At 42.5% G+C, this 25,100-nt stretch overlaps 1 protein-coding gene across 2 annotated transcripts in view; it reads left to right on the top strand.

The window, feature by feature from the left end:
• GLCCI1 (glucocorticoid induced 1) overlaps positions 1-25,100 on the top strand; it is a 96,974-nt gene that overhangs the window by 46,320 nt on the left and 25,554 nt on the right. The window contains exon 4 of one of the 2 annotated variants that reach the window (XM_054020361.1): positions 21,406-21,519. In XM_054020361.1, the coding sequence (XP_053876336.1) occupies positions 21,406-21,519 (114 nt within the window). Of the gene's footprint in view, positions 1-21,402; positions 21,520-25,100 lie in introns of both variants that reach the window. The other variant, XM_054020360.1, reaches the window with a different exon arrangement.

Here is a 25,100-nt window from a genome sequence, read left to right as displayed (position 1 = left end):
TTAATTAATTGAAGTAAAGCTTTGTGAGTTTTCTCATTACGCTTAAGTTTGGGTTATATTTCATTTAAAAAAAAAACCCTACTGTAAACCAATGTTAAGATTGCAAAGTTTAGTACTCAAAAGTTAGAAAATACAAGAATTAAGGTTGTCTGAGCAGTGTTTGTTTACACAATTAAAACTTTTTTTCCACAGGACCCCTGCCTCATTCAGTGCACAAGATGGATAGTGCTCACTGAATTAGCAGCTGTTCAATATTTTGTGTTATCTTTATTGTTTAATGTGTGGTTGTAGGTGTTTTTTATTGCATACTATTCAACTTTTGCCCTGAATACAGAATCATTAATTTCTTGGGGGCTTTTCTGTGGTGTTCATCACTACAGTATCTGAGTCTTCACAAACTTTAATTTATTTTCACAGCAACCTTGCATGGAGGGTGTGTGAGATATCACCATTTTACAGACTGAGGTATAGACAGATGAAGGTTGAAAGTGTATACTAACATTGGGAGTCCAGCTTGAAATGGCTAGGACATGATATTTCAACTAGCACTTTAGATGTTCAAACCACAGTTCCCATTGACTTCAGTTGTAGCTGTGAATGTTCAGCACTTCTGCAAATCAGACCCCTGTGGTCTCAAGTTTCACACCGGAAAACAAAGATTACAAAATTGACTCCCTGTGAAAAAATTGTTTTAAATGACTTGCCTAGCATCATAAGGGAAATCTCTGGCAGATCCAGGTCTGGAATCCAGTTCTCCAGGTCAGCCTTCAGCTGCCTTAGGCATGAGACCACTTTTCTCTTCCTGACATTCTTTACCTAATTAGCTTCCCACCTTCTTATTTCTGTAACAAATGAGGCATGAGTCCTACAGAAGACAGCCTCTTTTCACTACACTACCCTGATTCATCTTCAGAGATTGGTCATCATTAGGGTTAGAACCTTTAGATGCATAGCACAGATCTTTGCCACTTTAGCCAACAATAACTGATGGTTCTTCTTCAAGTGCTGGTTCCTGTGTGCATTCCACACATGGGTACACATGCAGTCCATGCACCTCAGATGAGAGAATTTGCAAGTAGCGTCCATTGGGCCACAACAGTGCCCTGGCACTCCTCATGCTTAGTATTGAGGATATAAGGAGAGGTGTGGACCATAGGCGCCAACTTTTTCGGGCGCCAGTGGATGCTCAATCCCCAGCCCGACTCCGCCCCTGCCCCCATTCCAACCCCTTTGCCAAAGTTCCCACCCCAACTCCACCCCCTCCCTGCCCCTATTGGACTCCTTCCCCAAATCCCCACCCCGCCCCCGCCTCTTCCCCAAGAGCACCATGTTCCCCCTCCACCCCCTCCCTCCCAGCACTTGCGAGCACTGGGAGCTAGGGGGAGAAGCAGAGCCGCGGTGCGCTCAGGGGAGGAGGTGGATGTGAGAGCTGCCGCTGGGTGCAGAACACCCACCAATTTTTCACCGTGGGTGCTCCAGTCCTGGAGCACCCACGGAGTTGGCACCTATGGTGTGGACTTACAGCCTCTCCAGTTCCTTCTTACTACTTGAATCAGAATCCTCTATGTCCAAAGCTTTTTTGTCTTTCTACCTATAAGTACTTCTGTACATATTATTAGAATTTACTGTTTTTAGCGCTTTAGGAGTTCTTCAGTTAATGTAGAGTAGTTTTCCTCATCTCGGGGACCCTTCCCATTTTTCCTACCTTGGGAGAAGGACTATGTGCAGAATCCAGGATTTAAGAATTGTCTTCTGCCTCCGCTCTTTCTCAGTCAGCAGTGACCATCAGCGATGCTTTAACTGCCCTGGGGAGGTTCACATCTCTTCCAAGTGTGGCATTTGCCGCTCCTTTCCTCTTTTAACCTGAGAGAGATGATTGCTTCAATTGAGGGAGTATCTCTTGCAGAAGGCCATGAGACCCTAGGGGGCCCCCCAGTACAGCAGCTGCAGTCTGCAAGCAGCGCTCCTCTGAGCACAAACTCTGGAGCAGAGGCCAAAGCTGATTAGTCAAAGGAATGGTTGCCTTGCATGAGAGTAAGAGGCACTCTCATAGGAACCAGAGCAGATTCCCTTCTAGGTTTGCTCCTAAAAGAAAGGATCCCTCCCTGACTCTGTCCCGGTTTTGTGAGTCTTTGTGTACAAGTCCTAAAGACTTAGGTCTGCCTAAACCTCACACCCACAAGGGTAAGGTGTGAAAGAGAGAGGATCTGTTGATATTGGCTCCAGTTCATGAACCAAAGGATCAGCACCCACTGGCATCAACAGAGAGCTCCAAGTTGGACTCCTCTTAGACAGCACTTGACTCACTTCTGTAAGGATTTGTTGACCACCATGTCCATGGACACACCGGATCAGTTCTGACTACTTGGCACCCTGCACTCTGGCACAGACTAACACTTCTAACTTTCTGGAGGATATTTGCACCTTTCCTTACCTTCAATCCCCTCTTTTTTCCGGATCTCATCCTCGTAAGGGACATCTTGACACAAGGACAGAAACCCACCTTAATGAAAAGGAGTTACTCCCCTATTCTGTCCATAAATTGGCATCTTCATCTGCTGTTACTGATGACATCCCTGATGTAGCCAGAATCTCCCTTCTCGTTGGCTGAATCCAACGTCTCAGACAAGTCATCACCTCCACATACAGAGGCTAGCGGTTGGCCTGAACAGAGTCTCTAGGACAGTGGTTCTCAAACTTTTTTCCTGGTGACCCCTTTCACATATCAAGTCTCTGAGTGCGACCCCCGCACCCCTTATAAATTAAAAACACTTTTTAATATATTTAACACCATTATAAATGCTGGAGGCAAAGCGGAGTTTGGGGTGGAGGTTGACAGCTTGTGACCCCCTGAGGGGTCCCAACCCCCAGTTTGAGAAACCCCTGCTCTATGATGTCTCGGACCCATCCTCCAGCCAGACACAATTATCTGGGAAACCGATGGTACCCAATGCCTTGGGGTCCCCCCTTATATAACTAATCCATGGGATCCCTATTTCCCTAAGGACAGATTCCAGGCCATGAACAGCCTGATAAGAGAAGTCACCCACAGACCAGGTCTCTGGCTGCATCGTCCTTTGCTGTCAGTTAGCTCATCTGCCTCTCCTGCACAGGATATGGGCCCATACCATGAGAACACAGGGAATTTCAGTAGTGTCCTTTTCAAGAAGTGCCTATACTGGACATTTGTAGGGCAGCAACCTCTATTTCTTCTGCAAGTGCTGATCCCTATGTGTATTCCATGCATAGGTGATTGGTAAGCAGCATTCACAGGTGCAGGAGTGCGGGAGGGTGTTAAGATGCAGATGCTATAGATGTCTGTAATTCTGCATCTGCAGAAGAGGTTTGGACTAAAGCATAATGCTTTGTGAAGGTATAGACGGAACTCTAGGTTACTTACCTGTAACTGGAGGATCTTTGAGATGTGTGGTCCCTATTTGTATTCCACTACCTGCCTTCCTTCTCCTCTGCTTTGGATCATTTCTGGATTCACAGTAGAGAAGGAACTAGAGATGTAGTCGGTCTGCACCACCCCTTACGACCTTGGCACTAAGGGCTGGTCTACACTGGGGGGGGGGGGGAAGAAACGATCTAAGATATGCAACTTCAGCTACGTGAATAGCGTAGCTGAAGTCAAAGTATCTTAGATCGACTTACCTGGGGTCCACACGGCACGGGATCGATGTCCGCGGCTCCCCCGTCGACTCCGCTACCACCGCTCGCTCCGGTGGAGTTCTGGAGTCGACAGGGAGCGCATTCGGGGATCGATATATCGCATCTTAACGAGACGTGATATATCGATCCCTGATAAATCGATCGCTACCGGCTGATACGGCGGGTAGTGAAGACGTACCCTAAGTATGAGGAGCAACATGGTGCAGCGTGGACCAATGGATGTTACTTGCCAGTTCTCTGATCTCAGATGCATGGAGCAAATGCATACCCACATGTAGAATACAGAAAAGGACCACACATCTTGTAGGATCTCCAGTTACAGGTAACTAACCTCCATCAGTAGCAGGTTGTCATCCTCTTATGCGGACAACTGTGGGGAAGTGAGACATACCTGTTGACCATGGATTTCAGATATTTGACAACAGAGGAATGGTGAGACTCATGAATCTTGGGTTCCATTCCAGTTTCTGAAAGGGAGTGTGTTCTCCTGGTTACAGATCCTTCTGACCTTGTTTCCCTCCAAGCTTATTCCCTTCTTCCCCTGTACCCACCACCCTGTATCTGTCCTTTCTTTTCTTTTTACCCCACCCTCAGCTCCCTATCCAGTCTCCTTGCCCAGCTAGTCCTAGTTTCCTTGTCTGGGCTCCCTAAGCTCCTCAAACCAGTTCTGTTTCTCCCCCCACCCCACCAGGCTCTTTTTCCCAGCCAGTCCCAGGCTCTCACTTCCCTCCCATCCCTAGTCTCCCCAGGCCTCTAGCATAACCAGTCTGTCAGTTTCCAGTTCTACAGCCAGTCTGGTTCCTAGTTTGCTCCCCCCTTTTTTCCTCTCCTTGGCTTGAAGTTCCAGGGTCTTTGCCCAGCCAGTCCCATTCTCTGTCTCCCAACAAGAGTTGGCTCTTGCCCCGCTCTGAATATAAGCCACCTACCTCCTTCTTCCATCCTGCTTGGGGGCCAGCAGCGGGGGCACAGAAGAGACAATCTCCCTGCTCTCAGTTCCTGTGCTCAGTGTCACAGGAAATGTCTACTCTGCAATTAGACACCTGTGGCTGGCCCATGCCAGCTGACTGGGGCCCACAAGGCTTGGACTGCAGAGCTGTTTAATTGCTGTGTAGACTTCCGGGCTTAGGCTGCAGCCCGAGTTCTGGGACACTCCCACCTCGCAGGATCCTAGAGCCTGGGCTCCAGACCAAGCCCAGAAATATACACTGCAATGAAACTGCTTCGCAGCCTGAGCCCAGTCAGTTAGCATGGGCCAGCTGTCGGTTTTTAATTGCAGTAGATATACCCCCCTGTGGCCTGCAGTTGCTGGGAGCAGCAGTTACAGGGAAAATCCTTCTCAGCACCTACAGCACTAAGCTGGAGCATGCCCAGTACAGATAAAATCTTAGAGAACTTAACTGCCAAATTCTGACAAGTATAAACTGAGATTTTTTTTTTTTCCAAAAGTTCGTAACTTGACTGAATTCGGGTTGTTGGATAAACGGAACATTTGGTTGGGCCAGAAACACATCTCTGACATTGTTTCCTGCACCCCTTATTAATTTCAAGCTCCTGCTCCAAAGCATGGAGGCATGCCAGAGCTTCTCAGTGAAACAGTTGTAAGAATTTTTTTAACATGGGCAAAATGAATTCTCCCCTAATTCCACTCTTTGAAACAGCTGTATCATTTTTGCTGCAACTTTGGTTAAAATAAAATAAGCATTTTTTGTCAGGGAAAATATCAACTGAAATGGTTACTTTGACAAAGTTATAAGTACCGAAAACAAGGACTGCAGCAATGGAGAGAAGTGTGAACCCTGCTAGGCAACTGTATTTCTGTTATTAGTAACATATGTAAAACTACCTTGTGTTTGGGTTTTTGAACTGTGTTCCCAATGTGCTTAACCTCTTTGGCAGTCAACAAACTGACATTTTCCATGCTTTGAACGGACAGTTTAGTTTTTTCATTGCTTTTCGTTCCAACAATGATTCCACTAATTCATACCACTTTTAGTTGGCTGGCATTGTGAACTAAGCAAATATTTGTAGGCATATTTTATAATTAGTTTTGTAGAGTATACAGTACGTGCTGTCCTATTTTTAAATTTCATTAGTATAGTTAAAATAAAATACAGTTGCTGAAAAGAACTAACCAGGAAAAAATAATCATGATTGAATACTTGCACTAAGCTTAGGGAATATTTTATTTAAAGATACACTGAAAGCTTTTAAAATAATAGAATATGTAGGCTCAAGGTTCCAAATAAATTGTCTCCTAAAAATGACAATTTATAACTAAATCAGATGGTTGAAAATCACTCTGCTCTTGAGTTGCCTATTGTGGTCATCTGCCTGGGTTCCCAGAACTGTGAACCACTGTTACCTCCTCAGCCTCAACAACTGAGAAATTTGCAGCTGCAAAGCTATGTGTCAGCTCCCTGAGACACTAGCTTGTCTGTCATGCTGGCAAAATTTTCAGCATTCTGCCAGTCCAAATCTTGCCCAGCAGGTAACAATCAGTAAACTCCAGTTCCTGAGTTCCTCAGAGACACCTTTCTGCAGTGCTCAGTTCCTCTTATTGTAGCACCCACAAAACCTTACTGAATTTGATGCTCCTTCTAAGGGATAGTACATAGCAGTTTATTAATTTAACTGGGGTTGACAAACCTTCCACTTCAATCAAAGTACAGTAACTCCTTGCTTAACGTTGTAGTTATGTTCCTGAAAAATGCTACTTTAAGCAAAACGATGTTGAGCGAATCCAATTTCTCTATAAGAATGAATGTAAATGGGGGGGGGGGTGTTAGGTTCCAGGGAAATGTTTTTTGCCAGACAGATTTTTTATATATATATATATAAATAAATACATTTAATACTGTACACAGCAATGATGATTGTGAAGCTTGGTTGAGGTGGTAGAGTCAGAGGGTGGGATATTCCCCAGGGAATGCCTTACTGCTAAATGATGAACTCGCACTCAGCTGAGCCCTCAAGGGTTAAATGTAGCGTCACACTCTACAAGGCAGCATGAATGGAGGGAGGGGAGACAGAATGGCAGAGAGAGACAGAGACATACACCGTGTGTGTGTGTGTGTGTGTGTGTGTGAGAGACGCACATTGCCCCTTTAAGTACTCCGACCCCACAGAGTACTTAAAGGCAGCCAGCACATCCCTCAGCCCTCGCCACTTCCCGCAGCCCCCATTGGCCTGGAGTGGCGAACCGCAGCCAGTGGGAGCTGCAATCGGCCAAACCTGCGGACGCGTCAGGTAAACAAACCGGCCCGGCCCGTGAGGGGCTTTCCCTGAACAAGCGGCGGACCGCCTTTGATTACCGCTGCTCTAATTGATCAGCAACGTTAACCGGGACAACTTTAAGTGAGGCGTTCCTGTACTGAGATGATGTATGGTAAAAGTATAACAAGCTTATTAACATAAGGATGTAAGTTTAGTGATACCAAGTATAAGCAATAAGGATAGAAATGATTGCAAACAAACAAAAGTAAAAATATGTTTCTAAAACTCAACAAACCGGATCTTTTATTCTGAGATGTTTGTCTGACCTCCACAATTCTTCCAGCATGGCTGGCCCGTTCTTTAGCCAGGACCCAACACATGGAGCTCAAAGCACTTGGTTTCTTTGACTCTTCAGGTAAAGGAGGATTTAGGGGTTCATTCTCCTTCTTTGTATAGTCCAGTAAAACTTTTAAATCTGTTCTTCTGAAGTGTATCCCTAGATAAAGTTCCTTTCTCCTGTTTGGTGTAGACACCATGCTGGCTTCTCTCCTTTTTGTGTTTTTTTTTTTTTTTTTTACAATGCAAATGATCTTCCTCCAGTCTCTGATATCAATTGTCTTTTGGCCACACCTGACTTTGTTTACACTGGAGACACACTCAAGCAGGCAGAGCCACATTCTTCTGTCTGGGGGGGGGGGGGGGAAAGGCTGGTTTGCCTCCTTGGTCTGTTTATAGACTCCAAAACACAATATCACCTTAGCCCATAATTTTACATATAGCATTAATACATACACTTCACAATGACTTTAATCACCAGTGTGTCACCAGTTCACATATACTTTACATGATACCTTTTAGACATTCGATTTAGATTATGACAACAGCGAGTTGGGGTACACTGCGCTGGTCAGGGCAGCTGAAACTTACTACTAGATACCAGGGAGCCCCTTGCCTTCTGACATTGGGGTGCTCTAGGGTCACACTTATCATGACACCTGAGCTAAATTTCTGATTTCCCCCCCCCCCCAATAGCAACACTTGAGGAATATCACCATCAGCTCAGTGCAGTGCTATAGGTGAAGCTTTCTGTTCTGTTTTGGGTATAGTGAGGCAGTCAGTTATTGCAAGACACCCCCAAGCCTGAACTCACATTTTGAATGTTTGAGGGCACTTTTTCTTTTCTCCTCCTTAAAGATTGATCTTTTTGGATTCAAAAAGGATCCTTTTCTTTTCAGCCAATTCTCTATACCTTGTCATTATAATAATGAGGGCTGTTTAAGCAGGAGTAAGTGATTTGTTTTCAGTGTGGTTTTTTTGTTTGTTTATTTGGGGATGTTGAGTTAAAAAAATTGTGACTAGAGCATGGGGGTTTCTGGTATGTTTGTCTGTGGTTGTTGAACATAGTATTTCTTCAATTTTTTTAACACTGTACCGAATTGAGGAATCTTTGCCTAATTAAATTCCTTTAATTCATCTCAAGACCCTGTCAAAAATGTTGTGACATTGGGATGAAGCCCTTGGTAGGGTAATCAATCAGGTATACTTGGTTTTAATTCATTTTCTGTGAAAATGAGCAAATACACTTTCTTTGAAGAGGACAAAATTTCTAAAGTGGCCAAATAATATTGAAATTATGAAGAATTTCCCATATGATCATAGTGATAGTACTTTCAGCTTATATCAAAGCAATCAGTGAAATTTGATTATATTTCAACTTTCCAAATAGTGGTGGGCCCAGGACTTTTGTACTGGCACAATTTTGAAAAAATAATGCAACCTGTAAGCTTCTCTGTAACAAAAAATGACATCTTCTCTTTATTCAGTTTTTCTTCCCCCTCAATTATTTTATAATAATAGCCTATCTCCTAGAACTGGAAGAGACCCCTGATGAGGGCAGATAAGTGGCAGGAAACTCATCACAAGCTGCAGTTAATGCTGCCGATACTGCTTCAAGATCCATGGCAATTGCTATAGCAGGCGTGGCCAAACTGTGGCTTGTGAGCTGCATGTTGTTGTTTTACAGGTAAAGTGCGGCTCACGGAACTCCCCTCCCCCATTCTCCGCCTACCAGACTGGGCAGAGGGGAGCTTGGAGCTTCTGCCCTGTGGCAAGGTGTTGGGACTAGGGGCTTCTACCCTGTACGGAGTGGGGTCTAAGGGCTTTAGCCCCGTAGGGGAGTGTCCAGGCAGAAGACATGTGCCCTGGCAAGCATCACCCCGCGGGCCAGGTTGTGCGTGTCCTATGGCTCTTGAACTTCTGAAGATTAGCGTATGCAGCTCGAATGGTCAGTAAGTTTGGCCACTCCTATGCTATAGTGATGCACTAGGAATCTTGGCTACACTCTTCCAGGTTCAGGTACAGAACACCAGGCAAGACTAGCCCTTTGACGTCAGTCTTGTCAACCAGAAGACGTGTCCTTGCATTCACTAAAATATTCCAGGGCCACCCTCCTTTCCCTGGGTATGTATACACTAGTCCTGAAGAGGAAGAACCATAAGCAATCTTACAATCTAAGGTCTTCAGTACAGCCCTTCTGCTACCAGCACTTTTACAAGCCACCTCATAAACAGCAGAAGGTACAAAAATCGATATACGCTGCCCGATCCATCTCTGCTGCAGCTACCTAGCTTCACCCCCAAACCAAAAGATACTTTTGATGGGACAGTCAAGGCGCAAACCAATGTTGATGTCCTCTCCACCTGACTCAGAGAACTGGGAGCCCTAATGGTAGATTCTTCTTAAATAATATTTCATAAAGACAAGGTCTCACTATGACTGGGTCCAAAGTTCACAGCTAAAGTAGTTTTGAAATGTCACGTAAACTAGACTATCCACTTACCCGTCTTCTTCCCAAAATGCACGCCTCAGAGAAATTAGACTTCATTCCTTTGGCATGAGATGAGCTTTGGCACTTTTATTGGTAAACAGGTCAGAAAGTCAATTAGGCTGGCTGTTGCTTGAGGCTCCTCCCAGAGAATTTCCAAGTGGATCTGTGGCTGTATCCTACTTTATCAGCTGGCACACCTTTCTTCCCCACAGGGGGTATGGGCTCACTGTAAAAAAGCACAGGCAACCTCAAGCATCACTTCAAGAAGTACCTCTGCTTGATATTTGCAAGGCGCAGTAATGTGGAGTTCCAGCCACACGTTCATGAAATATTATGCTTTGGTCCAAGCCTCGTCTGCCTCTGCATCCTTTGGAACAGCGGTTCTACAAGATCTATACCACTTGCATCCTCACACTCTCCTCCTCTGGGTACTGCTTGCCAGACATCCACAGTGGAATACACAAAGGAACCAGCACTCAAAGGAAAAATAAGGGGGAAGATACTTATCCTTCATAACTGGATTTCTTTGAGATGTGTGGTCCCTCTCTGTATTCTGCTACTCTCCCTTCTTCCCATTTGCTTTAGAGCCTCTCTGATTTTCAGTAAGCCGAGGAATCGGAGAGGCATCAGTCTGCACTGCCCATTATACCCTCAGCACAGAGCACAAGGAGAGCAAGGCTACAAATGCAGGCCAACAAACATTAGTTGTTAGCATTCTCCGGTCTCGCACATGAAATGCATACGTATCCCACTGTGGAATATAGATAAGAACACGTATCGAAGAACTATTGTTATGAAGGGTATGTGGCTTCCTTTTACTCCCACTTTAAGGCCCTTTTACACTGACAGAACAGTAAGAGCCCCAAGTACTTTTTGTATGCTTTCTTGTACCAAGGTAGAAGTGGCGAGTAGTGATCAAAGCAAATTTGAAGAATTGGCTTCAGAAATTCTTCATTTATTATAACCCAAATTAGGGTCTTCTGATCCTTATCCCTCTACCAGTCCATAATTTGTTTCATAATGCCTAATGATATATCTTAGCAAGAGAGAGCTCTCCTTTTATTTAGTATAAATCGAAAGGTTACTGAATAGTAGTACCGTATTTACTCGTTCATAAGCCGAATATTTTTGGGAAAAAGGTGACGCATCAAAGAGCGGGGGTCGGCTTATAAACAGGTCTATATCGAAATTTGATGATTTTAAACTTTATAGAATCATTGAATTGAATATCTAATATGTTGTCATTTTGTTTACCTGGAGCGTCTGCAGGCATGGAGCCCCTCAGCTCCCTGTAGCTGTGGTTCGCCGCTCCCAGCCAATGGGAGCTGTGGGAAGTGGCTGGGAACAGCGAACTGCAGCTACAGGGAGCTGAGGGGCTCCATGCCTGCAGACGCTCCAGGTAAACAAAACGTCCCGCCAGGCCAGGAGCCAAAGTTTGCCAACCCCTGAAATATAGGGTTGGCTTATAAAGGGTCATATAGTTTTTGCTATTTTTACCTAACCATCTTGGGGGGCCAGCTTATAAACAAATGGGCTAATGAACGAGTATATACAATATGTTACTATGCTGTGGTGTCCACCTAGACTTCAGAGGTGAAATTCAATAAGCAAAAAAATAACGTTAGTGAACATTCGAACAAGGATCATGACAAATATTAGTTATTTGTGAGATAGTAGATAGTATGATTCTAATTATTTTGTAAATGTAACAATATTAAAATATTCTGAGATAGGATCAACTTCTTCATAATTGAAGTCTAATGATCCCATAATTATAAATGGCAGTGTGGATGGAAGGAATAATGCTAGCAACTTCTAAGTGTAAAGATATTGATCGTGCAGAAAAGGAAACCCACAGATTCTGTGGTAGCAGCAAATAGATTTTGTAATTTCAGGAAATTAGCAGATCTAGGAAGAATAGATTGTCAATGTAATTGTCTGTTTCAGGACATTTGGCCATCATAATTTGAATGCTTAACAGAAAAATGCAGATGAGTTTGTCATACTATTATTTTCTGTGTCCTGAAAGAGCTGATACCTGTCTGTCTGGTACTGTTCATTTTTAATTGTTCGTGTGTAGTTTTTTTTTCCCTTTGATTTGAATTTTCTCTTACTTCATTACATGTTTTCTGTCCAACATTTTTCAAATATGTCAAACAGTCTCAGTGGAAAGGTGGAATTGACTATTAGTTTGGAAAGAAAAGTTTGAAAATTTCCTTAATGATTGGACACTTTCTGGGATTTGAATTAGGCGAAGACCTAGTATTTAGACATCTTGATACCACAGCAGATACAGCCTTGGGATGCACATTTCAGAGCATAAATAGAAATAACTTACTGTTCTTCTTTGGCGCCCTGCACTCGTAATCAGAGATTTGTAGTAGCAGTGCCCAGTTGGGCCATGCACGCGCCGTAGCCATCTCGCACCGCTCCAAGTGGTTACATTGTGGTGCGTAGCCAACCCTCCCCCAGGTCCTTCTCTACCGCCTTTGGCTTGAGTCAGAGCGACAGCAGCACTGTATCTTACCTCAGATAAGCTTAATAGTTCATAGTTGTTCCTGATAGTGTTAGCTTAGTTGTAGTTAGCTACTCTATTCCCTTGTCCTTTACATTTTATCTTTTACTTTTATTTTTTTCTCTTAAAAAAAATTATATATCTTTCTTTTTTCCCACACTCCGATTCCAGAACCGTTCGGAGACCGTCTGTCACTATACTACCCAATATGGAACACCATCACAACAGACAAATGGGTTCTAGAGATTATCTGGAACAGCTACTCCATCCCCTTTATTTCTATCCCACCTACTCACTCCCCCTCTCTGTCCCTCTTTAAGGACCACTCTGATGAACATCTGTTACAACAGGAAATAAACCATCTCTTACAATTAGGTGTCGTGGAACCCATGCCATCTCAACATGGGGGAGAGGTTTTTATTTCCATTACTTTCTTACTCAGAAAAAGAGCTGCAGGTGGAGACCAGTCTTGGATTTACGAAAACTCAACAAATTAGTGACAATGGTGACTCTATCCACAATAATTTTGGCATTAGATAAAGGGGATTGGCTCTTGGCCCTCAACTTCCAGGACGCTTATTTCCATATTACCATTCACCTGTCACACAGAAGATTCCTGAGATTCATCCTAGGGCATCAACATTTCCAATACAGAGTACTACTCTTTGGCCTGTCCACTGCCCTAAGAGTTTTTTCCAAGGTTCTCACTGTCATTGCAGCTCACCTCCACAGACAAGGAGTGATGATATTTCCATACATAGATGACTGCCTGATAAGGGCATCAATGCAGCAAGGAGCAATAAACGCCATGCAGACCACGATAACCCTGTTCACGGACCTCGGATTGCAAATAAATGTACGGAAGTGCCCACTGGTTTCTGTTCAACCATTAGAATTCATAGGACTGTCTCACAGCAGTGTTACCCCAACCGTGCTTTCTCACTCTAGTCAACTTAATTTCAGCGGTGATGGACAGCCCGCAAACATCTGCCAGAACATGTTTACAACTCTTGGGGCACATGTTGGCGACAACGTTTGTTGTAAAAGATGCCAGATGCCACATGAGATGCTTAGGCCTGGCTTCGAACAGTGTATATACCCCCCCGCACACACACACACTCTCTCTCTCTGACACCTCACAATGCCATGCAGGGTAAAAGACTCACTAACATGGTGGACACAATCACAGAACGTCTGCTCAGGCATCCCTTTCCAACAAAAAGTTCTACCCGTGACCATCATGACAGACGTGTCCCCTGTTGGTTGGGCACATCTATGCGACAATACAATCCAAGGCCGCTAGTCCCCAGCGGAGTCCAACCTGCACATAAACTTATTGGAGCTAAGGATAGTCCAAAATGCACGTGAGCACTTTCTCCATTTAATCAAGAACAATGCCATCAAGATCCCTTTGGACAATATAGCATGCGTGTTCTATATAAATCGCTAAGGGGGAGAATGATCATACCCCCTATGTACAGAAGCAATACACCTCTGGAATTGGTGCATCACCAACCACATAGAGATATCGGCTTTCTGTCAGAATACAACAGTGGATCAACTAAGCAGGGATTTTTCCACAAACCCACAAGTGGAAGATGGATCCCAGAATTCTCAAAGCCATATTCAAACTATGGGGGTTCCCCACCATAGATCTCTTTTGCAAAAGGTCAGATTTCCACGTGCCCACAATATTGGTCCCAGGCCAGATTGGGAAATCACTCACTAGGCTACGCGCTCCTCATAAAATGGCAGGTGCCAGTGATGAATGCATTTCCTCTGACCCCATTCCTGAGCCGAGGCATTCACAAGATCAGGCAGGACAAATCCAGGATCATTTTCATTGCACCCACATGGCCTAGACAAATGTTCCCATACCTGTGACAGATGGCAGTGAAACCGCCTCGAACCCTTCCCTTAGTGCCTCACCTTCTGTCACAGAATGCGAGGCGTGTCCGTGACCCCAACCTCAGAGTACTCCATCTCAAGGCCTGGTTACTCCATGGCTGATGTGGGTCAAGAAGGACTGTTCTGAGGAAGTGAAAGACGTACTACGGAACAGTCGGAGAATAAGCACAAGAAAGACATATATTCATAAGTGGAAATGATTCTGCACTTGGTGTCAGGACAAACAGATCTTTCATAGTCGGCCCCACTACCAAGAATCCTCGACTATATACTGGGGTTTAAAAAATCGGGGCTATCTACAAGCTACATCAGAGTACCTTTGGCTGCCATCACCTCCTTCCACGACAAGGTGGACGGAGTCCCTAACTTTGCTCACCCGACAATTAAATGCTTTCTTAAAGGCATACAAAACAACACTTACCCCACACTAAGAAACCCTACTCCCATGTGGGATCTCAACCTTTTTCTACATGGTCACGTGAGAAAACTGTTTGAACTCCTTGCAACTTGCTCTTTGTTGCACTTATCAATGAAGGTGGCTTTCCTCATTGCTATCAAGTCCGCAAGACGAGTGGGAGAATTAGGTGCCCTAATGGCACACCCACCTTATACTACATTCTTTAAGGATAAAGTAATCCTACGTTCGCATCCTAAGTTCATACCCAAGGTTGCCTCTCCTGTTCATTTAAATGAGCCCATTTACTTACCTATATTTTTCCCGAAGCCACTTGCTGACGGGAGGGAGGCCTCGCTCTATATGCTAGATGTTCACAGAGCTTTCTACATAGAACAAAAACATTCAGAAAATCATCTCAACTATTCTGTTTCCATAACAGAACGCTCAAAGGGCCAAACAATCTCAAAACAGAGTATCCAAATGAATATCTGGATGTATCCATTTGTGCTACCAAAACAACAATCTGTAATTCCCACCGGGCATTCGCATGCACTCCACGAGCGTTATCAACATCTGTGGCCCTTCTCAATAATGTACCTATCGCTGACATTTGCAAAGCAGCTACCTGGGCATCAGCCCATACTTTTACTAAACACTATGCTTTGGAACAACAATCAGCAGCAGATGCTCAGTGTTATCCACCATCAACTCCGAAGCCCCTTCCCTCCACTGAGGGGCACTGCTCTGCAGTCACCTAAAGTGGAGCACCCACAGGGATACTTCTTGAAGAAGAGGAGGTTACTCACCTTGTGCAGAAACTGAGGTTCTTCGAGATGGGTGCTCCACTACCCTCCCTCCGCCCCTCTGCTTTGGAGTTTCATACCAATTCTCTGGGGTAGAGAAGAAACTAGGGGTCATATGGCTGTGCACTGCTGTATAACCACTCGGAGCAGTGCGAGATGGCTACGGCATGTGCGCGGCCCAACATATCAAGGGAGACTACGTCAGGCTGAGGAAGGTGCGTAAGGAAATGGAGGGTCAGGTGATCTTCAGTGGGATTCTGCCTGTCCCTAGAGGAGGAGAACGAAGGTGAGACAAGATCATGATGATCAACAGATGGCTCAGGCAGTGGCGCAATAAGGAGGGCTTTCAGATGTTTGACCACTGGGAGGCATTCATGGACAGAGGACAGTTCTCATGGGATAGACACCATCTGAGTAGGGAGTGAAATAGACTTCTGGGATAGAGATTGACATAAATCAATAAGAGCTTTAAACTAGGAACTCAGGGGAGATGGTTGGGAGATTCTCATGAAATCTCCACATCTGATTTTAACATTGAGAGGGAGGAAAATCAAGTATGAAATGATACAGCAACGGAGAAGGGAACAGCAGTGGGTAGGAGAATGGACATTAAAAGGAAGTATAATGCTGATACCAGTCAGGTAGGTGATACTGGCAGTAGAATGACAACACTTAATCGGATGAGGAAAATTGGTGAAGCCAAGCAGCAATAATTGAGATGTTTGTACACCAATGCAAGGAGCCTGGGTAGCAAAATGGAGGAACTAAAACTACTGGTGCAGAAATTGAAACCAGATATTGTAGCAATAACAGAAACATGGTGGAATAGTAGCTATGACTGGATTACAGGTATTGAAAGATATGTGCTGTTCAGGAAAGACAGAAATAAAGGCAAAGATGATGGAGTAGCATTGTATATTAATGATGAGGTAGATTGTAAAGAAATTAGAAATGATGGAATGGGTAAGACAGAGTATATTTTTGGACCAAAATCACGTTAGGGAAGAAAGCTACTGGAGGTTCCCCAATATAGTGTTTGGGGTGTGCTACCGACCGCCAGGATCCGATTTGGTTATGGATAGAGACCTATTTAATGTTTTTAATGAAATAAATACTACTGGGAATTGTGTGATTATGGGAGACTTTAACTTCCAGATATAGATTGGAGGACAAGTGCTAATAATAATAATAGTAGGGCCCAGATTTTCCTGCATGTGATAGCTGACAGATTTCTTCATCAAGTAGTTGCTGAACCAACAAGATGTGATGCTATTTTAGATTTGGTATTGGTGACTAGTGAGGACTTCATAGAAGAACTGGTTTTAGAGGACAATCATTGTTTGAGTGATCATGAGCTAATTCAGTTTAAACTAAATAGAAGGATAAGCAAAAATAGATCTGCAACAAGGGTCCTTTTGTTTTCAAAAGAGCTCACTTTAAAAAATTAAGGGAATTAGTTAGGGAAGTTGACTGGACTGAAGAACTCAAGGGTCTGAATGTAGAGGAGGCTTGGAATTACTTTGTCAAAGTTGCAGAAGCTATTTGAAGCCTACATCCCAAGCAAGCGGAAAAATTAATAGGGAAGGGTTGCAGACCAAGATAGATGAGCAAGGATCTCAAACAGATGATTAAAAGGAAGCCTACAAGGAATGGATCATGGGAGGGATCAGCAAGGAAAGCTACCTCTTGGAGGTTAGAACGTGTAGGGATCAAGTGAGAACTGTCAAAAGCCAAGCAGAGTTGGACCTTGCAAAGGGAATTAAAACCAATTGTAAAAGGTTCTATAGCTCTACAATAAGAAAAAAACAAGTAAAGAAGTGGGACTGCTAAATGCTGAGGATGGGGTAGAGATTAAAGATTGTCTAGGCATGGCCTGATACCTAACAATTACTTCATCTCAGTTTTTAATGAGGCTATTGAAGAGCTTAGGAGTAGTGGCAGGGTGGCTAATGGCAACGAGGATATGGAGGTAGAAATTACCACATCTGAGGTGGAAGTTTAATTCAAACATCTTAATGGGACTAAATTGGGGATGGAGGGAGGCAGATTATCTCCAGACAAGAATATTAAAGGAACTGGCCCATGAAATTTGCAAGTTCAATATCAAGGATTTTAATGAATCTGTAAACTTGGGGGTTGTGCCCTATGACTGAAGAATTGCTAATATTGTTTGTTTTTTTAGAAAAAAGTGATCCAGGAAACTACAGGCCTGTTAGTTTTACCTCAATTGTATGAAAGGACTTGGAACAAATTTTGATAGAGAAAGTTGTTAAGACATAGAGGTAAATAGTAATTGGGATAAAATACAACATGATTTTACAAAAAATAAATCATGCCAGACCAATATGTTCTCCTTCTTTGAGAAGAGAACTGATTTTTTTAGACTAAGGAAAGGCAGTAGATCTAATCTACCTTGATTTCAGTATGGCATTGGAGAAGATGGGGATTAATCTGAGAATAAAACTGAGAAGGCGGATAAGGATCTGGTTAAAGGGGAGAGTATAGTGGGTCATACTGAAAGGTGAACTGTCAGGCTGGAGGGAGATTACTAGAGGAGTTCTTCAGGGATTGATTTTGGGACTAATCTTATTTATTTAACATTTTTATTACTAACCTTTGCACAATAAGTGTGTGTTAATAAAATTTGTGGATGACACAAAGTTGGGAGGTATTGCCAATACAGAGGAGGACCGTAATATCATACAAGAAGATCTGGATGATCTTGTAAACTGGAGTAATAGAAATGGGATGAAATTTAGTAGTTCAGAGTTCAAGGTCATGCATTTTGGGGACTAAAATCAAGAATTTTTGCTATAAAATGGGGATTTAATAGTTGGAAGCAACGGAGGGGAGAAAGACCTGGGTGTAATAGTCTATCACAGGATGACCATGTGCTGTCAATGTGATGTGGCCATGAAAAAGTCTAATGCAGTCCTAGGTTGCATCATGTGAGGTATTTCCAGTAGAGACAGGGAAGTGTTAGTATCATTATACAAGGCACTGATGAGACCTCATCTGGAATACTGTGTGAGGTTCTGGTCTCCCTGTTTAAGAAAGATGAATTCAAACTGGAACAGGTGCAGAGAAGATCTATTAGGATGATCTGAGGAATGGAAAACCTACCTTCTGGGGGGAGACTCCAAGAGCTTGGCTTGTTTAGCCTAACTAAAAGTAGGCTTAGGAGAGAGACAGTTGCTCTCTATAAATACATCGGAGGGATAAATACCAGGGAGGGAGAGGAATTATTTAAATTAAGTGCCAGTGTGGACATAAGAACAAATGGCTATAAACTGGCCATCAACAAGTTTAGGTTTGAAAATAGGCAAAGGTTTCTAACCATCTGAGGAGTGAAGTTCTGGAACAGCCTTTCAAGGGGAGCATGGGGGCAAAAAACCTAACTGGCTTCAAGACTGAGCTTGATAAGTTTATGGAGGAGATGGTATGATGGGACTGTCTACAATGGCATGTGGCCCATCAGCGACTACCAGTAGCAAAAATCCCCAGCAGCTGGAGAAGAGACACTAGATGGGGAGGGCTCTGAGTTACTACACACAATTCTGTCCCAGGTATCTGCCTGGTGGGTCTTGCCCACATGCTCGCGGTCTAACTGATGAGCATATTTGGGGTCAGGAAGGAATTTTCCCCCGAGTCAGATTGACAGAGACCCTAGGAGGTTTTTGCCTTCCTCTGCAGCAAGGGTCATGGGTCACTTGCAGGTTTAAACTAGTGTAAATGGTTAATCCTCTGTAACTTGGATTCTTTAAACCATGATTTGAAGACTTCAGTAACTCAGCCAGAGGTTAGGGGACTACTACACAAGTGGGTAGGTATCAGAGGGGTAGCCGTATTAGTCTGTATCCACAGAAACAATGAGGAGTCTGGTGGCATCTTAAAGACTAGCAGATTTATATGGGCATAAGCGTTCGTGGGTAAAAAACCCCACTTCTTTAGATTCATGGAGTGAAAATTACAGATGCAGGCATAAATATACTAACACATGAAGAGAGGGGAGTTACCTTATGAGTGGAGAACCAATGTTGACCGGCCACTTCAGTCAGGGTGGATGTGATCCACTCCCAATAATTGATTAGGCGGTGTCAATACCAAGAGAGGGAAAATTGCTTTTGTGTGAGCCAGCCACTCCCACTCCCTATTCAAGCCCAAATTAATGGTGTTAAATTTGCAAATGAATTGTATCGCTGCAGTTTCTCTTTGAAGTCTGTTTTAGAAGTTTTTTTTGTTGAAGTATGGCTACTTTTAAATCTGTTATAAAATGTCCAGGGATATTGAAGTGTTCTCCTACTGGCTTTTGTATGTAACCTTTCCTGATGTCTGATTTGCGTCCATTTATTCTTTTATGTAGAGACTGTTCGGTTTGGCCAATGTACATGGCAGAGGGGCATTTCTGGCACATGATGGCATATATCACATTAGTAGATGTGCAGGTGAATGAGCCCCTGATGTTGTGGCTCATGTTCTTGGGTCCTCTGATGGTGTCGCTAGAGAGGATATGGGGCCAGAGTAGGCAACGGGGCTTGTAACAGGGATTGGTTCCTGGGTTAGTGTTTCTGTGGTGTGGTGTGTAGTTGCTGGTGAGTATTTGCTTCAGGTTGGGGGGCTGTCTGAAGCAAAGACTGGCCTGCCTCCCAAGAGAGTGAGGGATTGTTTTCCAGGATAGGTTGTAGATCGTTGATGTGCTGGAGAGGTTTTAGCTGTGGGCTGTACGTGGTGGCCAGATGCGTTCTGTTATTTTCCTTGTTGGCCCTGTCCCGTCGTAGGTGACTTCTGGGTACCCCTCTCGCTCTGTCAATCTGTTTCCTCACTTCCCCAGGTGGGTATTGTAGTTTTAAGTGGGTAGGTGAAGTTCTGTGGTTTGCAATGTACAGGAGGTCAGACTAGATGATCATGATGGTCCCTTCTGATCTTAGTCTTAATGTTGTCTCTATATGCTCCCTTTTTCTTTCTGGTGATTTGTGCAGTAATCTCCGTTTTGTGTTCTGTTAGTAAATGCTGTAAATAGAATTTTCTTCAAAAAGTCATATTTATAGGAATATCCTCCAAATCACCGTCTGGTAGCATGTTACCCAAGAAGGAATCTGTGTAGTACAATAGGAACTGCTCTGCCTTACTTCAGCTATGCAGACAGGACAGTGTTTGAATTTAGCATGTTGAAATCATTGTCTCATCCCATGGATCCAGGGAGATTGAACACCAAGAGTGCAAAATGATGTGTCCCATACAATGGAACATAAGTCTTAGCGCACAGACACAGTCTTTAAAGATTAGATGTGTTTAAAAGATTTACTGTATTCAATCAGAAGTTATTGGGCTAGATGTAGGGATCCTTGGGTAAAATTCTGTAACGTATTATGCAGCAGGTCAGAGTAAATGACCAATAATTGTCATGGTCCCTTTTCACCTTAAAATGTGTGAATCTTTGAATAGGCAGCACTGTATAGTTTGTTTTTATTTGTTTTTTTTTTTTTTTTAAATCAGCACTTTGCCAAAGAGAATTGGTCTGCATGGGGCAATTTTAAAATAGCATTGTAAAATAGGCTAAAGGTGTGCTAGATAGCTTTTCTGAAGTGAAGCAGTGCATGTTAGTTGTCAGAATTTGAAGACTTTTGTCAGTAATGGTGGGAAATATCAATGATCAACATGGTTCTGTTTAGGACCAGGGAAATCTACAAAGTCTGTAAATTATTTTCTCTGATGTCAAACCAGTTGAGAAGCAACAAAATCTGACAAAAGGCCAGAGTCCGGAGGAATGATTGTGGTTTGCATCTATTATTAGGGTTTATTTTGCACCTGAGAAAATTCAGCATTTAAATTGAGTTTGCCTTCAAATTCAGATTGTTGATTAGGCAAGTATTTTGAAAAAGAATGTAATGTATATGCCAAATGATTGATGACTGTGCTGCAAGAAGCAGCAGACTTGTTCCTTTATAAAATGCTCTAGAAAATATTTGATTTTCTTTTGTCCATGATACTGCTTGATATAAGTAAAGATATAAGCAGTTACCTTTGTCACATCTCATCTTACCTTGATTTTATGTCTTTCCAGCAGATTGCCAAATTGAGGCAGCAGCTCCAACGCAGCAAACAGAGCAGTCGTCACAGTAAAGAAAAAGAACGTCAGTCACCGCTCCATGGCAACCATATAGCAATCAGTCAGACTCAGGTAAGCAGTTCACTGCTAGCATCAGCAACCTTAATTTTGTTTAAAAAAAAAAAAAAAAAGAGAATAGCCTTCTGTTTCTTTCCATTTCTCCTTTGATTCCCTTCCTGTGTTTTAAGTCATGTTGAAATGCTTAACACAGATTGATGTCATGGGTTTTATCCCAAAGTCACAGTCATATAATAAAAAAGAGAACTGTGCCAAGAAAGCAACTTATGCCTCCTGTAAATGTTGAAAGATACTCTTTAAAAACTCTTCTCAAAAATACTCCTGCAGTCAGACATAGCATCAGCAAAAGGCTTCAGTGGTTGAGCTGGGACTACTTGTTATCTCCTTATGTCCATTTGACCACTGCCAGTTAACATCCTGGGAACACAGGCTGTCTCTCACCTCCAAGGAATGCCACTGCTGCTAGTGCAGCAGCTGGGTTCTGGGAGGGAAAGCTGGTCTTACCTACCCTTGTCCTTTTCTCCATTGGATCACTGTCACTGAGATGTTTGGGTCCAGTGGCAGTCTACTTCCACATACCTCCATAATTTGAGGATGTTAAAAGATCCTCAGAAACTTACTCATCACCATGGCTAGCTGCAACATTAGCAAGGACACATCTTCACAACAACAGAGAAGGTTACGGGTGACTTGATCACAGCTTGTAAGTAGCTATATGTGGAACAAAATTTTGATAAGAGAGTTTTCAATCTAGCAAATGAAGGTGTAACAAGATTCAGTGACTGGAAGTTGAAGCTAGATAAATTCAGACTGGTAAATAAGGCAGAGGGTTTTTTTAGCAGTATGGATTGGAACAATTTACTAAGGGTTGTGGTGGATTCTCCATCACTGGCAATTTTTAAATTTAGATTGGATGTTTTTCAGCAAGTTGCACTCTAGTGCAAACAAGATTAATTCAGAGAAGTTCTATAGCCTGTGTTATGCAGGTGATCAGATTAGACGATCACAGTGGTTCCTTCTGGCCTTATAGTTGGAGCCCTGTGTAAATCAGTTTTTATTTTTAGAAAATTCACTACAGTGTAAATGATAAAGTATTTGATTTCATGGAGATTGTAGGAAATGAATTTTACAACTAAATTTAGTCAATTTGAAGGATGGACTGGCCTTTAGAAGTAACACTAGTGAGTTTAAAAGATGGAATGAAACTGACTAACATTACTTATAAGTAACACACTACTAGCTGCATTTGTTCTCACGACTACTAAGTGCCCCTTTCCAATCCTCCTGTCCTCTGAACCATTGCTCCATCTCTTCTCCCCTCCCTTTGCGCTTCTATATTCCTTCCCCTTAGACAGGCATCTAAATTGCGCTCATCCCATAAAAAAATAAGTACAGGCAGTTTGTTTTTCAGTGTAAAAAATTCTTCTTCTTTTTTTGTTTTAATCCTATCAAATGGGATCTGCTGTACAAGTCCTCTCCCTCCAAAGTCAGCTATGCTCAATGCCATATTCTCTATTGAGCTATGCTCAATGCCATATTCTCTATCACACCACATACTAACATGTCTTCCTTTATAACATCCCACCACTTCTTGGGCAACCTCTGTCTTTTTCCTTCTGTCTTAATCGGGAGGACTGTCTTACCACATAGTAGTTAGAACTGCGCTTTATATGACCAAAACATCTGAGCCTGTATTCCCTCATTTTATTTTCATTTATGAATGTTACATTGAGCATGTACCTGTCCGTTATATTATTTGTTGAATAGTATGAGTGTCACATTGCTCTAACGTACTCATTCTTTACGTGGTCTTTCTTGCTTACACCAGTCATCCATGTCAACATTTGCGTTTTTGTGGAACAGATCATTTGTTCATGTTTCTTCTTTGTTGTCCAATACTCAGCACTATACATTAAAACTGGACAAACTGCTGTTTTATAGACTTTCCCTTTTAATTTTATTGGTATCTTCCTGTCACATACTAAACCACTTATCTCTCTCCATTTGAGGTAGGCATTTATTATCCTAGCTCTAATTTCATCCTTCATTTCCCCTGATTCAAGAACCCAGATATTTGAAACTGTGTGTTTGGTATTCTCTGCCCATTTAGTTTCAAGAATAATTTTTCAGTGTTCACATTATTAAAATTACATACTCTGTTTATCCTCTGCTTATTTTGAGCACGTTTCTCCAACACATCTCTCCATTTATCAGGATTTATCAGTGTACAAAATAACCATTAAAAAAAGGTGAATTGATAGTCAAGTTCTTGCTTAGACTAGAAATGTATGCATTTTTTGTCATCCCCTTCTTCCTTCCCATTGTTTGTGTCCTCACTTGTTATGGGGGTATGTCCAGATTTAGATTGACAAGGTGGATGAGCTAACATCTTTTATTGGACCAACTGCTGTTGATGAATGAGACAACCTTTTGAGCTTACACAGCTTTTCTTCAGATCTGGGTTCGGTGTAAACTCAAAAGCTTGTCTCTTTCACAACAGAAATTGGTCCAATAAAAGATATTACTTCACCCTCCTTGTCGCTCTCATACAGGGATTCTCAAACTGGGGTCAGGACCCCTTGGGGGGGTCACCAGCTGTCAGCCTCTACCCCAAACCCCACTTTGCCTCCAGCATTTATAACGGTATTAAATATATAAAAAAGTGTTTTTAATTTATAGGGGGGGGGGGGTCGCACTCAGAGGCTTGCTTTGTGAAAGGGGTCACCAGTACAAAAGTTTGAGAACCACTGCTCTAATATCCTGGAACCAAAATGGCTTCAACATCACTGCAAACAAATTTAGGCTGGAAGCTCTTTGGGAATAGGGACTATTTCTTTCTTGTCTGTAAAATGCCCTACACAATTATGGTGTTGTATAAATAAATGTTTCTCTTTCCTTGTTCCTTAATACTTGTGAAATGTACATGGAAACAAGATCTTGGTTCTTTAGTATATCTGTTCTTTAGGGTGTCTCAAGAAATCATAAGTGTGAGTTCAATATGTCATTTCCAAAGCAGTCAATAGTGATGGCACAAACACGCATTAATGTGAAGAGCATAAAGCAAAAACTAACGAACTTTGAAACAGCATTTTCAATGCTAATGTTCTTATGGCTAATGTTGCCAAAATAAACTGGAGATTGGTGGGAAAGCGAACAAAAGAAATACAAGCATAATTCTGAATTTTTAAAAAAAAACAAACAACATAATCTCAAATGCAATTTTAATCTTACAATTATAAATTAATGTTTCTGTAGCCATACTAACTCTTCTGTCTTCTATGAGATATGTAGTAATAAAGTGCTACATGCTGCGAGAGCATAGAAAAGGGTGCAGTAAAAGCATAAAACAGTACACAGTGCAATTTAGTCTTACTGTAGAAGTATAAATAGTTTTATTCCTGTTCATTATATTATTTGCTGAATACTGTGAATGTCCCATTGCTCAGTATTCACTGATCACATAATGAAAGTACCTAATATTGTGGTAACATTAATTTCCAGCCTTTAATTCACTTGTTTAAATCAAGAAGTTAATATGCCTTTCCTCAAAACCATACCTGTGTTTATTTGAATGTCGGATCTTCAAATGACTAAGTGGGATTCTCTTCTGATTTTGAGGTAAAAGCAATATCTGG

The sequence above is a fragment of the Malaclemys terrapin genome, chromosome 2, assembly GCF_027887155.1.
Source record: "Malaclemys terrapin pileata isolate rMalTer1 chromosome 2, rMalTer1.hap1, whole genome shotgun sequence".
Lineage (NCBI taxonomy): Eukaryota > Metazoa > Chordata > Testudines > Emydidae > Malaclemys > Malaclemys terrapin.
Note: the sequence above shows the minus strand (reverse complement) of the source record. Positions and strands in the feature narration are given on the sequence as shown.